The sequence below is a fragment of the Drosophila serrata genome, unplaced genomic scaffold, assembly GCF_035046125.1.
Source record: "Drosophila serrata isolate PLE 108 unplaced genomic scaffold, ASM3504612v1 contig_142, whole genome shotgun sequence".
NCBI lineage: Eukaryota > Metazoa > Arthropoda > Insecta > Diptera > Drosophilidae > Drosophila > Drosophila serrata.
Window position 1 is genome coordinate 105,561 of NW_028257040.1, and position 15,380 is coordinate 120,940.

The window sequence follows — 15,380 nt, forward strand, 5'->3', positions numbered from 1 at the left end:
TAAACTCGCTTTAATGCGTTTTCCAAGTGATCTTCTTAATTGGATCTCAAGTTATCTGAATGGCAGGACGCAAAAGGTTTTCTTTAAGAATTATTTATCGAAGGTTCTAAGGGTTGCATCTGGCGTCCCGCAAGGTAGCCATTTGGCTACCATTTATTTATAAATGACCTGCCCAAAGTCTTGACTTACTCCAGAGTGCTTACGTACTCGGATGACGGCAAGCTTTGGGTGCAATACAATGAATTCGCCTGCCAGTCGGATTTACAAACAGATCTCAATAATTTTCAAACTTGGTGCCGTGTAAACTTATTAAACTTAAACGACTCGAAATGCAACCTAATGACTTTCTCTTGTGTCGTTTCTAAACTTGCTACTTACACGCTGAACTGCTGCACTTTGGAAAACATTAATTTAGTTGATGATTTGGGCGTCCGCTTGGACCCAAATCTTGACTTAATTCCCAGGGGTGTGCTTGGATGTATAAAGCGGTGGTCAAAGGAATTTAATGACCTCTATGTTACAAAATGCTTATATACCTCTTTAGTTTGTCCTATCTTTGAATATGGATGCTACGTTTGGAGATCTTAGTACGGCGTCCATAGGTATCGAGTCGGTTCAAAAGAACTTTTCGCTCTACGCGGTTTAAATTGGGATGCAAATCAAAGATTACCATCTTACACAAATAGACTCCTCCTAATTAACTTACCATCGTTAGCCAACCGTAGAACTATGCTTGGCATTACCTTCGTCTATAGCCTTATTCATGGTGACGTGGAAAGTGCTGATTTTTTGAGTCAGCTCGATTTCCATGTACCAAGTCGACATACTAGATCCTATATTCTTTTAGTGTTGCACCACTGTAGAATCTCTTTTGAATTGCATGAACCCTTTTGAGTATTGTGTGCAAATTTGATTGATTTGTACACATTAATCTCTAAGGTAGTTTCCCACTTAGTAGACAGGCAGGCAAGCAATTTGGCAGCACGCCAAATGCTTTTCTTTCGCGCCTACTAACACTCAAACCAACAGGCACGTGCTCGGTTTCATACAGGCCACTTGTATGTAATGACCGAATTGCATCAAAGTCCAAGAAGAAAAAATAATAATTTAAATAATTTAAATGACGTGAAAGGGAATGTTTGATGCGCCGTAAGGTGCTACCTGTTTTGCGAAAGTCTGGCTATATGGTTTGGGTTGGTTAAACTGGGCAAGTGGAGTTTTCCCCATTGTGGGTGTTATTTGCGACTGATTCGGATAGTGGTACAATTGTGGATGAGAGCATTGCTTTGTAGGTACCATTCGGTAAGGTTACAGAGATTTAGAAGGTAATATTGGTAATTTTCCGAAGTAGGGGCTTTTTGGTGTCTAATTATCTATAGTATTTTGGTTCTCAAGGATGCTACATAGATGAAGTGCGTGCCCTAAGTCATGTGTTTCTTTATTGTTTAACAATTGAGATAGGTTTCCATTCAGGTCTCTGACAAAGCCAAGCCTTTTCTCTGTACATGACTGTCAAGGAATTCACAGTTTCTTTCCGGTTAAAGACTATTAAATATTCTTTAATAAAAAAACAATTTTTATTGAATTGATTTGGATTAAGAACTGAATTTGCATTAGCTTAACAATCGTGCTGTCCGTCTCTGCTGCCGTTGTTGATTCCACTGACGTTCTTTGTTCCCATTGACTGCACGATTTGTAACTATTGAGCCGCTTCTAATAACAACTGGTCAATGCATTGATTTCCAAATTGGCAGATGCCCTAGATAAGCTAGGCCACTGGCGATGAGCTTGCATCTTGTTTTGGAAGCGATCGTGGGAACACTTATCCGTAACTTTCCCAAGATGGTAGTAAGTATATTGAACTTTTGGTTTCTTCACCCGTTTGCGCCCCTTGTACTGAGCTTGCATCTTCTAAGTCAACGATTGTGGGAACTAGGTTGTTATCGTATGTAAAACTAGAAAATAAATATTGGAAGAATAAAAAATATTCACTGATGGCGGATATATAGCCAATAAAATAAGGCACTTTTTAAGCGAAAGATCGTATTATGTACGTGCTGGACAGAACAATTTTTATCCGAAACCCGACAACTAATGTCTTTATATATCTATATAGCTTTAGCATGACGTAGCCTATTTTTAAATAATTTTTTTTTTTATCATATGGGCGCACTTAAAAAAATTACTTTTTACGAAATTTCTGCTTTAAAAATTTATAACATTAAAAAAAATCATAATGAAAAAATCCAACGTTATGTGAAGAGAATGTTGTAGGGAAGCTGTGTAAAAAATTTTAATAATCTTTAATATTTGGTTTGCATCACAATGTAAACCGCTTAGAGCGAAAAGTAAAAAGTTCTTTTAAACCGATTCGATGTGTTTACGATGGACGCCGTACTGTGGGCATCCATATTCTAAGATAGGACGAACTATAGAGGTACCATATAACAATTTAGTGACATAGGGATCATTGAATTCCTTCGACCACCGCTTAATAAATCCAAGCACACCCCTGGCTCTATTCACCATAGACGAAATATCATCAATTAAGTCAAGTTTTGGGTCCAAGCAGACGCCCAAATCGTCAAATGAATTAATTTTTTCCAAAGAGGAGCAGCAGGAAGGACACGAGAAAAGGTCATTAGGTTGCATTTCGAGCCGTTTAAGTTTAATAAGTTTCCACTGCACCAAGTTTAAAAATTATTGAGATCTGTTTGTAAATCCGACTGGCAGGCGAAGTCATTGTATTGCTCGCAACGCTTAACGTCATCCGCGTACATAATCACTCTAGAGTTAGTCAAGACTTTGGGCAGGTCATTTATAAATAAATGGTAGCCAAATGGCAACCTTGCGGGACGCCAGATGCAACCCTTAGAACATTCGATAAATAATTCTTAAAGAAATCCTTTTTCGTCCTGCCATTCAGGTAACTTGAGATCCAATTAAGAAGATCACTTGGAAAACGCATTAAAGCGAGTTTCCTTACGAAGAGGGAATGGTTAACAGAGTCAAATCCTTTACTGAAATCAGTATAGATTACATCTGTCTGAAAAATTTTATGGGAGCCCTTTATAACATAGGAAGAGAGCTCCAAAAGATTTGTTATTGTTGATCTTCGCTTCATAAAACCATGTTGACATGGAGAAATAACCGATCTACAAAGGTGCTGTAAGTGAGGGGTGATAATGTTTTCAAATAATTTAGGGATGGCCGACAACTTAGAGATTCCTCTATAATTGCTGGCATCCAATTTGCTACCTTTTTGTGGAGAGGAATAATAAACGATTGCTTCCAAATAATGGGAAAGTGGGAGGTTTCCAAGGATAAGGTGAACAATTTTAAAAGGGGATAGCACAAAGCGTCGGCACAATACCTGAGCACACAGCTCAGGCACGGTGAAGATCTAAAAGAAGAGAGCTTTCGTTTAGGATGGGACAGAAAATTAAGTTTAATTTGGGTATGTCGAAGGAATAAGTCTGGTGTAAATTCGAACAGTTTGAATAAGTTGTTTGAAAAAACTGCGAAAATAGATCGGCTATTGCCTGATCAGTATAAGCGGTAGTCTTTGCAACTGAAAGCGAGAAAGGATTTGTTGTAGGCTTCCGCTTGGAGTAAACAAAATTATAAAACTGTTTTGGGTCCTGTGAGAACTGGGCCCTTTAACGAGTTAAATAGTTTTTATAACACTGCGCGTTCAGCATGGTAAAGTTTGACCGAGTAAAAAATTAATTCATGGCATTGTAATAACTATCCACGGCAACTGCCATGTTAGTGCACATGTATAGATCGGACCAATTGATCTCATATATAAAATTATTCAGAGGACTCTTTTTGACTGTAAGTCAGACCCAATCTCAAGAGTCACATCGAAAAGTGGATGATACTGATCTTCGGGCTGCGTCAGAGAGCGAAAATTGGTTCCAATAAATAAGAAGTTTCAGACAATGGAGGTATGTAGAAACAGGTAATGAAAATGGAGCTACTTTGATATATTGCTTCGCATAAAGGAATTCAACTTCGTTGGATTCCACGAAGGTTAGTAATAATTCTGATGTGAGTAAAGAGTGACTGGAAAAACTTCGGAGCTCAGAATCTCCGGCTTTAACCAGGTTTCTGTGAGCACAATAACCTGAGATGCAAACGAAAGGCTATCAGAATACTTATGCCTATTTCATTCTGATAGGAAATACCAGGGAGTAGGTTAGTTTTTTGGGTCGGGATTGGAAGACGTAGAAGGCGCAGTGGTATGATCAGGCCTGGAAAGAGATATTCTTACAGGCCGCTTTTTCTTTTTCATCGCTTCGAACTCCTTAACAACAACGTACTCTGGCCAGAAGTTGGTAGAGCAAACAGTGTTAAAGAGTTCGTTAGGGACACTTATTGCCGCACTCCCACGGCACATTCGGGTACCGAATCTTTCTAGCGCTCGATCTCAGCACTCTTGGAATCAATGCTGAGGTCAAGGGCTGTGCGGAGGGAGGCTGCTGCTGAGAGCCCGGTAGTTGCAGGTAGTTGGGATCTGCATGCTACCCACCAATATCAGTTTTTTTGCGTTTTTTTAGCGTAAGGCTATTGAACTGTGTATCCAGCGCTAAGAACATACATATTAAGAGCTTTACGAAAACTCGTTAAAATGCCCTTAAAACCGTTGAATTTAAGAAGTGAAGAGTCACAGCGAGAGCGAGCGAGCGCGAGAGCGTGGGAGATAAGATAAGATAAAAAGTACTGCAGCACAACGAAAGCGAGAGAGCGGGTGAGTGTGGGAGATAAATAAATAAAACGTTTAGCAACAAAAGCAAAGCGAAGAAGGAACAAAAAGGAATGCAAAATAGGCAAAAGCTAGCACTGGCACCACAACTAAATTGGAAAATAAAACCAATTATAAACACAAATCAGAATAGATGCATGCACATGCGAAGTGAACGGGTAGTTATTTACACAAAATAGAAAATTTAAGTTAGCCCCGGTGGTTATTCGCAAGCATTAACACAAATCGAGAGCGCAAGAAAAAAACACGTCCGTTCACTTGGAAAGATGATTATATAATATATGAAAAACGTAAAAGTAGATAAAGGCAGTGCTTGAAAGTATACCTGCAGCGCGCAATTCTTATGACTGCAATATCCACAACTAATGGGATATTTTTAAACACGATGTTTTACAATGAGCGTAAGAATAACGGCATATAATTGTGTAAAACAAAAAAAAAAACGATTTTTCAAAAATTGCAGGGTGGTCTTACCCATTACGGCAGTCAGAACGAAACAGTAATATAAGAGCCGAGATTTCCGTAGATGAAAGAGAGGATCACCTGGAACGCCAACGCCAGAAGAACTGATGCAAGGGAACAATATTTACGGAATATTAAGGTCGGACCAACTGAACGGTGTGTATGTTGTGGAGAAACATGGTTTCCGCCCCAGGTCAGTGGTTTCAATAATATTTCCATCTCTGTTAAATTACCTAATTTAAATGGACGAAGCATTTTATTTAAGTAGGAAATTTCAGAGTCCGACTGACAAATATAATTTTTGAAATGTCGTCAGAGTGTTTAAGAGGGTTGATTACTATCCCTTTTCCTCTCTAATTGCTTTGACTTACCAAATATCCCTGAGTGCCTAAAAATTTATTTCCCCGCGAATTCCTTTTATATTAATTATCTCCCTAGGCTATGAAAGAAAATGCGAAATAAGAGGGAAAGAAGTAAATGTTCCAATTTCAGTACCTGATACTGTAAGCACGTTTCTCCGTTCGTTGGATTCGACTCATGTCATACAGGCCAATTGGCCACCACGCAATCAAATCGACCAGAAGATGATATTAACCCAAGTGGTCATGAGACCCTTTTAGAAAATAATAACACTGCACTTAAACGCATAGCTTTGACTCCCGAAGAAGGACGCCCTCCAACTAATTTAACCCTTGACGTTACAGATTGACGCTAACTGCTGCAAATGTGAAGAATAATTCGCTTGTTGACAACCATGTACAGCATAATGATGGATATTATATGGATATTATATTCTGAAAGGTGATCGATCCGCATTGGGATGTTGAGAAAAAAAAAAAAACACAATAAGACAGTTTAAGCTGCCTTCTTCTTTATACCCTTGCAGGGTATTATAATTTCAGTCAGAAGTTTGCAACGCAGTGAAGGAGGCACCTCCGACTATATAAAGTATATATATTCTTCATCAGGATCAACAGCCGAGTCGATCTAGCCATGTCCGTCTGTCCGTCTGTCCGTTTCTTCGCAAACTAGTCTCTCAGTTTTGAAGCTATCTGAATGAAACTTTGCAGTTAGTCCTCTATATACTCTCACTCGTATATATGTCGGATCGGACGTCTATATCATATAGCTGCCATAGGAATGATCGAAAAATTTTTACAAAAAAAATTATAACATTTTTAGTTTTTAACAGAATTTGATCAAATTTGAGATATAGCCATTTCATATTATTTTACACTTTTGTGTATACTATTATGAAAATTGGACGACTATATCATACAGCTCCCATGGGAACGATCTGTGAATGTAAAACTGAAAATAAAATATGTATAGGTGAATGAAATGAAAGCAGGTATTACTTCATTGTTTTTTAATATTAACATATATATTTTATTTTGTATGGATTCCTAGTCATCGAAATTCTATCTGCAAGGGTATATAAACTTCGGCGTGCCGAAGTGAGCTTCCTTTCTTGTTTTTTTATAACTTTCTCTGCAGCCGACGGTAAATGGAACGAACTGTTGGTTAATCTTTCCTGAGTATTAGATAATGGAAATATTATTGAAGAAAAAGAGGCTGCTCTTTCTAGCTCGCATAATCAGATTTGACTCTGTAACATGCTCGACAATTAATGAAATTGTTCAAAAGCTGTGACATTTTTGGCGGGCATTATTATTGAGGTTTTATTCTGGTTTTCTGGTGCTCCAAAGCTGGAAGGACCAAAAAGTTCCGATTATGTTGTCATCAATCGTTTTATTACTACCATCGGGGACGATCCTTAATTACCAAAGGTAATCCAATATTCACGCCATTAGCACAGTTTTTCGTGCTTAAGAGAACTGCATGGCCAGGAATTCTGAATATTTCAAATGCCATACCCTCCAATGCCTAAGACAATGGTTTTATTTCCATTAGAAGACAACAATTTCTCCGCCGCAAATTTTCTGATACATTGGTAATAATAATATCCTAGGCCTACATGGGGAATAAATGGATATAAAATTTATCTTAGATGCGTTGGCGTGTTGTATTGACATAAATAAGTCAGACCGGGGTGTCGCAAAATCTTTGAGAAGCCATGACTGAAATAAGCCATAAAAATATTTTAGTTAAAAGAAAAATGCAGCATATCAGGAGCAAGTTTAATTACGCTACTGAAATATCAGCCCAAGAAGCAGCGTTCAACATTTTAGGACTACACATGTGTTGGCTGAAGTCATAATTGTGAAGTCTAGTGTAGTTAGTTTAGGGCGAAGGCGAGAGCGCAATAAAGCTCTCTCGCGCTCTTCGCGAATTCGCCTCGCCTTCGCCAACCTTAGATAAGCTAGGCTAAGCAGATGAAATATATGATTCGCATTTTACACTCGAAGCCACGCACCACCTTTTTTTCGTTCGCCAAACGTCTGCCACCACAACTCGGTTTTTTTGTAATTTAATTTTTTTAATGTTCTAATAAACTAATTAGAAAATTCATGGCGCCCCCGGGTGGACTAGACAACAAAAGGCAACATAATTAAATAATTAAAAATAGTGATAGTGACACAATATATATATATATACATATAAAGACATAAGTATATATAAAATATATAAAAAAAAAAATACATAAGTGCAGTGAAACAAGCCAGTGACTAGTGCTTGAGGAATTTGTTGCCCGCGACGCGCTGTTAAATAAATTTAATTAAATAATTTAAATAAATTAACCGTGTCGGTCGGGAAAAAACTCTAACTCCAACTACTGCCATCAACGAGGGAGCAAGAAGCACAGGAAAGTGGCAGCTGGAATATATTTATATATATATATCACCAAGCAGAGGTATTTGTGCAAAAAATTGAAAGCTGGAGTAAAATAAATTTATTGTTTATTGTCTTGTGCTGAAATATTGCACCTCGCTTTCAATTCTTGGCACATACGTATTATAGTAGAGCAACATTGCATGTATTTATTCAATTATATATATTGTCTAAAATTAACATATACATACATACATAAAATTGAACCGCACTTGGACGCAACATTTATTTATGTTATTTATTGTATTATATTGCAATCACTGTCGCCCCCCCCCTCTCTCGTTAGAACTCGCTTTAATAGTTGGGAAGTTAATCCAAGCTTGCGCACCAATACATAAAGCCTTATATACTAGCAGCTGCAGCGGTGAACTTTTTCGTTTTCGCTTTCGCTTGTGTGCCGGTGTAGTCGTTGTTGTTGTTGGGCTCTTTTAGTTTGGCGCGCTTAGATTAGCGGACCGCCAAGTGACGCGCTACCCTGTTTTTGTCGGGTATACTCTTTTTCGGTCATTTGATTGGTGGACCGCCAAGTGACGCGCTACCCTGTTTTGGTCGGGTATACACTTTTCGGCGTCACTTGCACCCACTATTATTATTGATACTGCGTGACTCGTTTCAATTAAATAAATTATTGTCATCAGAAAAAATATTTAATAAACTTTTCGAACAAAATAAAAATATTAATTTGTAATATTAATTAATTAATTATTAATATTAAATATTTATTAAATTAAAAAGAATATTTATATATATATATATTTTTATTATTTTTAATTGAGTGTTTATTTGATATTATTTTGATATTATTTATATTAGATTCGAAAGCTATAATTAATACTTTCGTCGTCTTTCTGCTTTAAACAATAATTTTCGGCCATTATTATAATTCTTGGGAAAATTAATTTAATTAATTCGTAAAAATGAGCCATGATACAAAGAATAAATCTCTTCTGGAGGAGTTAAAAAGCAAGCTCCAAAATAGGGTCAGAACCATTCGCCGATTAAACGAGCGGCTGGAACAGGGTTCGATTCCGATTTTAGAAGAAGAATTGAAATGTCGACTCGAAAACTTAAATGCTTCAATTAGCAAGGCAAATCAAATCCAAGAACAGATAGAAGAAATAGATAGTGGCGATGAATATGGCGACGAGTTGGAAGAACTTAGCATCGTGACCAAGGCAAAATTGATGTCATTATTATCTGCCATTAAGACTGCAGCCAGCAGCGAAACTCCGGGATCAGCTGCGGCAGCACCAACTCGTGCGCGACTTCCGAATCTGGCATTGCCAAAATTTAGTGGAAATTATTCGGAATTTAAAAATTTTATTAGCCTCTTCGAAACTTTGGTTCATAAAGATGCCAGCATTCCAGTTATCGAAAAATTTAACCACTTAATTTCATGTCTCTCTGGTGAAGCTTTAGGAACAATTAAAGCTTACCAAGTCACCGAGAGTAATTACGAAAAGGCGATGGCCAGTTTAAAAAAGGTTTACGATAACGAATGCCTCATCTTTATGAATAATATTTCAACATTGTTTAGTCTTCCGAAAATATCGCATCAATCCGCATCCTCCTTGAGAAATCTTATCGACACTGTTTCGTCGATTTACGGTTCTCTGCTATCGATAGGAGATGATACAAAAATTTCAAACGCAATGTTGATATATTTGGTATTAAATAGAGTCGACCCAGTGACCAAACAAAAATGGGAGGAACAGCTCGATTATGAGACATTGCCACTTTGGTCCGATTGTGAAAAAATGTTAAATCGCCGATACCAGCATTTATCGGCTGAAGAATCAACAAAACCAAAGCTGGAAAAATTACCGTCAAGCAAACCACATAATCGAAGCTCATTTTCGTGTTCCTCCTCCAACAGCAAGCCTCAGCAAACTTGTAGCTATTGCAATGCAGAAGATCATTCACTACAGAATTGCAGCCCGTTTGGGCGTCTCTCTGTAATGCAAAGGTTCGAGTTTGTTAAGTCAGCCTCCTTATGCATCAATTGTCTGCGAAAAGGCCATACTGTGTCAAAATGCAAGGGAAAAAAGTGTAGAGCTTGTGACCGCTCACATCACATTCTGCTCCACAGATACACAGTGCCTGATAAAAGTTTAGCGTTGCCACCCCTTCAAGAGAATATTTCTCCTCCTTTTAACCAAGAGCAGCCTTCCACGTCACATGTTATGCATGCTACGTCATTGGACAGGGTAATCTTGGCTACGTCAATCGTAAGCGTGCGCACCAAAAGCGGCGAATACGTTTTAGCCCGAGCACTTCTGGACTCTGGGTCTCAAACGAATTTCATAACGGAAAAATTAGCGAACCGCTTACAGATTCGTAGAGAGGAGTCGTGTATCAACTTACTTGGTATTGGCGAATCCAATTCTCAAGTCAAGAAAAAGATACACACCGTGGTGAAGTCACGAATAAATGGGAGTGAGTTCTCGTTCGATTTCTGGATTTTAAAATCGATCACCGGTTATCACCCCGATCAATCGGTGAACGTTAGCGATTGGAAGATCCCAAAGAACCTCCCATTAGCAGACCCCTACTTTTACAAGTCACAAAAAATTGATATGCTAATCGGAGCCGAATCATTTTTCGAATTGCTAGCTGTTGGTCAAATTAAACAAGGTCCTGACTATCCAACTCTTCAAAAGACCCTTCTTGGTTGGGTTGTCTCGGGGAGATATAAATCTGCAGCCCCGAAGCAAGTTGTGAATAGTTTCAGTTGTAGTGAAGAATCGTTAGTGTCGATCGACACCACGCTACAAAAATTTTGGTCACTGGAGGAAATGCCAAATCCTAAGAAAATTCTGTCGCCTGAGCACAAATTATGTGAAGAGTATTACAGGAAGACTACTCAGGTATTGCCATCAGGTCGGTTTGAAGTAAGGCTGCCGTTTAAATCTGACCCTAAGGGGTTAGGCAATTCTTTTGATGTTGCAAAACGGCGGTTTTTGTCGCTTGAGAGAAGGTTGTCTCGAGATCCTGACATAAAGACCATGTATTTGGAATTTATGGAAGAATATCTCGCCTTAGGTCATATGTCGCCTACAGACAACAAAATTCCTTCCACTCCACATTATGTCATTCCCCATCAATGTGTGTTGAGGCCCCAGAGTACGTCAACAAAGTTGCGCGTTGTTTTCGATGCATCGTGCAAAACGTCGACTCAGGTGGCCTTAAATGACATCTTGATGGTGGGACCGACAATCCAAGAAGAGTTGTACTCCACTCTACTCCGCTTCCGGCTGCACAGGTATGCCCTGACTGCCGATGTAAAAAAGATGTATCGCCAAGTGATGGTTAACGAAGCGGATAGGCAGTTTCAACTCATAGTGTGGAGAAGAGACCCCTCTGAATCCTTGAGATTATACAAGCTCAACACCGTTACATATGGTACTGGACCAGCCCCTTTTCTTGCTATTCGGTGTTTAAAAAGGTTGAGTGAATCTGCGAAACTTTCATTCCCTAGAGCTGCCGACGTAATTGGATCCGATTTTTACGTCGATGACATGCTAACTGGTGCTGCATGCGTAGAGGAGCTACGGACAATCAAGTCTGAAGTGTCTCAGGTTCTTCAAACAGCTGGGTTTGAATTGACAAAGTGGTTTTCAAACTCACCTGAGGTCACTGCATCTGAGAGCACAGTTAAGTCGATACCTATCTCGGACTCAGAGTCAACTAAGGCGTTAGGAATATCTTGGTTGCCTAGCGAAGATGCCTTCAAATTTAAAATTGACGATTCTGTCATGGGTCTCCGAGCGACAAAACGGAACATTTTATCGGTGACATCCAAGCTGTTTGACCCCCTCGGCTTATTAAGTCCCATTATAATAAAAGGAAAGATCCTATTGCAGGAACTGTGGCTTAAGAAGTTAGACTGGGATGAGTCAATTCCACTGAATTTAGAAACGGCATGGAATATGCTAAAAAACACCTTGTCTCAATTAGATAAGATAGCTATTCCTCGGTTTGTGCATACCGATCCGATGTCACCGGTGCAATTACATGCCTTTGCCGACGCATCCATGAGAGCCTATGGAGCTTGCGTCTACATTCGTAGCAAATCTGCCGAAGGTTACAAAGTATCGTTGTTGACTTCAAAGTCGAAAGTAGCGCCGCTCAAGACAAAAACGCTCCCAAGGCTTGAGTTATGTGCCGCTCACCTTCTCGCAGATCTCTGCCAGAGAATCAAACCGCTGATAAATGTCCCTATCGAGCGAATCGTTTACTGGTCGGATTCGGAAGTCACTCTCCATTGGATCCGATCTCATCCATCGTCGTTGTCGACATTCGTTTCGAACAGGGTTGCGGAGATTCAGGAATGGTCAGGACACGCTACATGGCGGCATGTTCCAACTAAGCAGAACCCAGCAGATATAGTGTCTAGAGGTTGTGACGTCGACGAAATTGGACAGTCTATCTGGTTTACGGGACCTCAATTTCTGAAGGACGAGGAGGAGAACTGGCCCAAAAATGTTCATTTCGAACCGGATGAGGAAGTCTTGCGGCAGGAATCAAGGAAGACTGTGGTCGGACTGACCGCTGCGGTGCAAACTTCCGATTTGCTAGACGTCATCGAGGGATTCTCGTCACACCTGAAACTGCTGAGAGTGTTCGCTTATATGTTCCGCTTCATAAGAAAATGTAAAGACAAGAGTATAGTTTTCGAAAAAACTCTGTCACCGACTGAATATAATGAAGCATTTAATAAGATAGTCGAAATAATCCAGAATCACGAGTATCAAGTAGAAATAGTAAAAATTCGTAAAGGTTCCAAGGTCGGCCCAAGTCTTCAGCGATTGAACCCATTCATCCATGAAGACACCGGCACTTGGTGCAATTTTTCGTTGTTGCGAGTTGGGGGGCGACTAGCAAACGCTCCTATATCCTACGATGCCAAGTTTCCCTTGCTGTTGACGAAACGCTCCCAATTTGTGCAGAGCTACGTCCGGCATCTGCACCACACAAATTTTCATGTCGGCCCTCGAGCACTTGTGAGCATCCTACGACAGCGTATTTGGACCATAAACGCTCAGGAACTCTGCAGTCAGACAGTTCGATCGTGTGTGCGCTGTTTTAAATACAAGCCCCGACTGATGACTCAAATTATGGGAAATCTTCCCGCAGAAAGACTCCGTGCTCTCCGCCCATTTGCAATATGTGGCGTTGATTTTTGTGGCCCTGTTTATACGACATTGAAAATACGAGGAAGGCCCCCATATAAGTCCTACATTGCATTATTTGTTTGTTTTGCGTCCAAGGCGGTTCATTTAGAAATTGTTTCAGACCTAAGTACTGACTCTTTTTTATTGGCTTTCCAAAGGTTTATTGGTCGCCGAGGATGTCCCCAGACCGTGCACTGCGACAACGCGACGAACTTCGTCGGAGCGAGTCGCCACTTCCAGGCTCTTCGCGAGAGGCTCGAGGAGCAGGCAGACGCGATTCGCGAATTCGCATCAAAAAGAGGATGCGAATTTGCGTTCACACCCCCTCGGGCTCCGCACATGGGCGGACTATGGGAGGCAGGTGTCAAAACTGCCAAGCACCTACTCCTACGAGCGGTGGGCGGCGCACTCCTCAACGCAGAAGAGCTGGGGACAGTCCTCGTCGGAATCGAGGCCATGATGAACTCGCGGCCCCTCGGAGCTCTCAGCCAGGACCCAAGCGACGGAGAGGCACTCACTCCAGGACACCTGCTGACAGGCGGGCCCCTCGTCGCAGCACCAGCACTGCGGACCCCGGACCAGGCGGGTCTCAGCTGCTTGCGGCGATGGCGGCTTGTCTCGTCAGCCAAGCAAATGTTTTGGCGGCGATGGTCCCGGGAGTATGTGCTGGGCCTTCAAATACGAGGCAAGTGGCACCACGACCAGGAGAACGTCAAGGAGGGACAGCTCGTCATAGTGGCAGAGGACAACCTGCCGCCTCAACAGTGGCTCCTCGGACGGATCGTCGCAACGCACGCAGGGGAGGACGGCATGGTCAGGGTCGTCGACCTTAGACGGAGCGATGGAGCCATCTTCCGAAGGGCGATCCACAAGCTGGCGCCGCTTCCAGGAGGTTGAAGCCGTGGAGGCGTTCAACGGGGCCGGTGTTGGCTGAAGTCATAATTGTGAAGTCTAGTGTAGTTAGTTTAGGGCGAAGGCGAGAGCGCAATAAAGCTCTCTCGCGCTCTTCGCGAATTCGCCTCGCCTTCGCCAACCTTAGATAAGCTAGGCTAAGCAGATGAAATATATGATTCGCATTTTACACTCGAAGCCACGCACCACCTTTTTTTCGTTCGCCAAACGTCTGCCACCACAACTCGGTTTTTTTGTAATTTAATTTTTTTAATGTTCTAATAAACTAATTAGAAAATTCAACATGTTAGAGGCAAGTGAAGGAAATATTTTTATAAACACTTGCCATCCAGATAAGAGGGTGCGGATCTAATAGGGAATTCGAGCAGCTTCCTAGGAATTCAACATATATTTTTGTGCAAAATTTACTTTATCGGTATGTGCACAGTCATGGAGACTTGGAATCTAAGTGCCTTGCAGAACTTGCACCATGGTATAAATTTTTCAAGGCAAACGCACGATCAGAACCGTCCAACGAAGATTATGATGAAGCGATCGATGTGAAAGTTGATGAAGAAAGTCCGATTGCTGTCCAAAGCTACCAACTGCTAGATGAGACTAGAAGTATTAAAAGGCGTAAGCATGCTTTAATTCTTAGGTGGGTTTGATTCAGCTTAAACTCTTCTTCGTCGACCCTTTTTTGATACTGAATTTATTTCGAATGACAATGAATTACATTTAGAAATAATTATGACATCATTAAGCGCAACAATGAGCAATATGATGTGTTTGACGATAAAAAGTCGCTTAACTTTAAGCTACGCTAGTAATGCATAATATAGCAGAAAAAAATATTTTATTAATGTGTTGGCGGCGTTGGCAAACGCAGACTGAATTCAAGATGCAACACTCTTTTTCAGAACATAGGTGTGTATTCATTGAAATCTCGATGCCGACACAAGGGAGACCACCAAAGCGCAAAAACACAAAAAAATTTTCATTTTAAGGTGAGAGACAGAAGAACCATGTTCCGGTCTACCCCAGAAGAAATCGACAAGGATTCGAGGACTTCAGTAATATTCTTAACAACTCGTACGAGGAATCATGCAGACTCACGTACTCAAAGAAGACATACCCACAATGGCGGAACAAGGATATAAGAGTTTTCAGGAAAAAGCTTAGAAAGGCCCTCTATACAAGATACGAAGCCAAAAATTGGGGTCCGTACATGGAGGTACAGAAAAATAAAAAAAAGCGTTTACGCAGCCAAGAAGCAGTCTTGGAGCAGCTAC

At 40.6% G+C, this 15,380-nt stretch overlaps 2 protein-coding genes across 7 annotated transcripts in view; both read left to right on the plus strand.

Moving 5' to 3' along the window:
* Positions 1–15,380, plus strand: part of LOC147644590 (uncharacterized) — a 223,398-nt gene that overhangs the window by 47,661 nt on the left and 160,357 nt on the right. For 5 of the 6 annotated variants that reach the window (XM_086826129.1, XM_086826130.1, XM_086826131.1 and 2 more), the window contains exon 2: positions 5,232–5,423. The exons of the other annotated variant lie outside the window; for it this stretch is intronic. In XM_086826129.1, the coding sequence (XP_086682255.1) occupies positions 5,338–5,423 (86 nt within the window). In that variant the 5' untranslated portion in view covers positions 5,232–5,337. The remainder of the gene's footprint in view (positions 1–5,231; positions 5,424–15,380) is intronic. 6 annotated transcript variants of the gene reach the window in all.
* Positions 7,438–14,286, plus strand: LOC147644591 (uncharacterized). The gene is made up of 2 exons (XM_086826132.1): positions 7,438–8,045; positions 13,356–14,286. Exon 2 carries the CDS (start codon positions 13,537–13,539, stop codon positions 14,092–14,094), a length of 558 nt encoding a protein of 185 aa, XP_086682258.1. The 5' UTR covers positions 7,438–8,045; positions 13,356–13,536; the 3' UTR covers positions 14,095–14,286.

What these genes read in the sequence shown, in the direction of transcription:
- LOC147644591 (XM_086826132.1), top strand. Translation starts at nt 13,537, where the DNA reads ATGGGCGGACTATGGGAGGCAGGTGTCAAAACTGCCAAGCACCTACTC.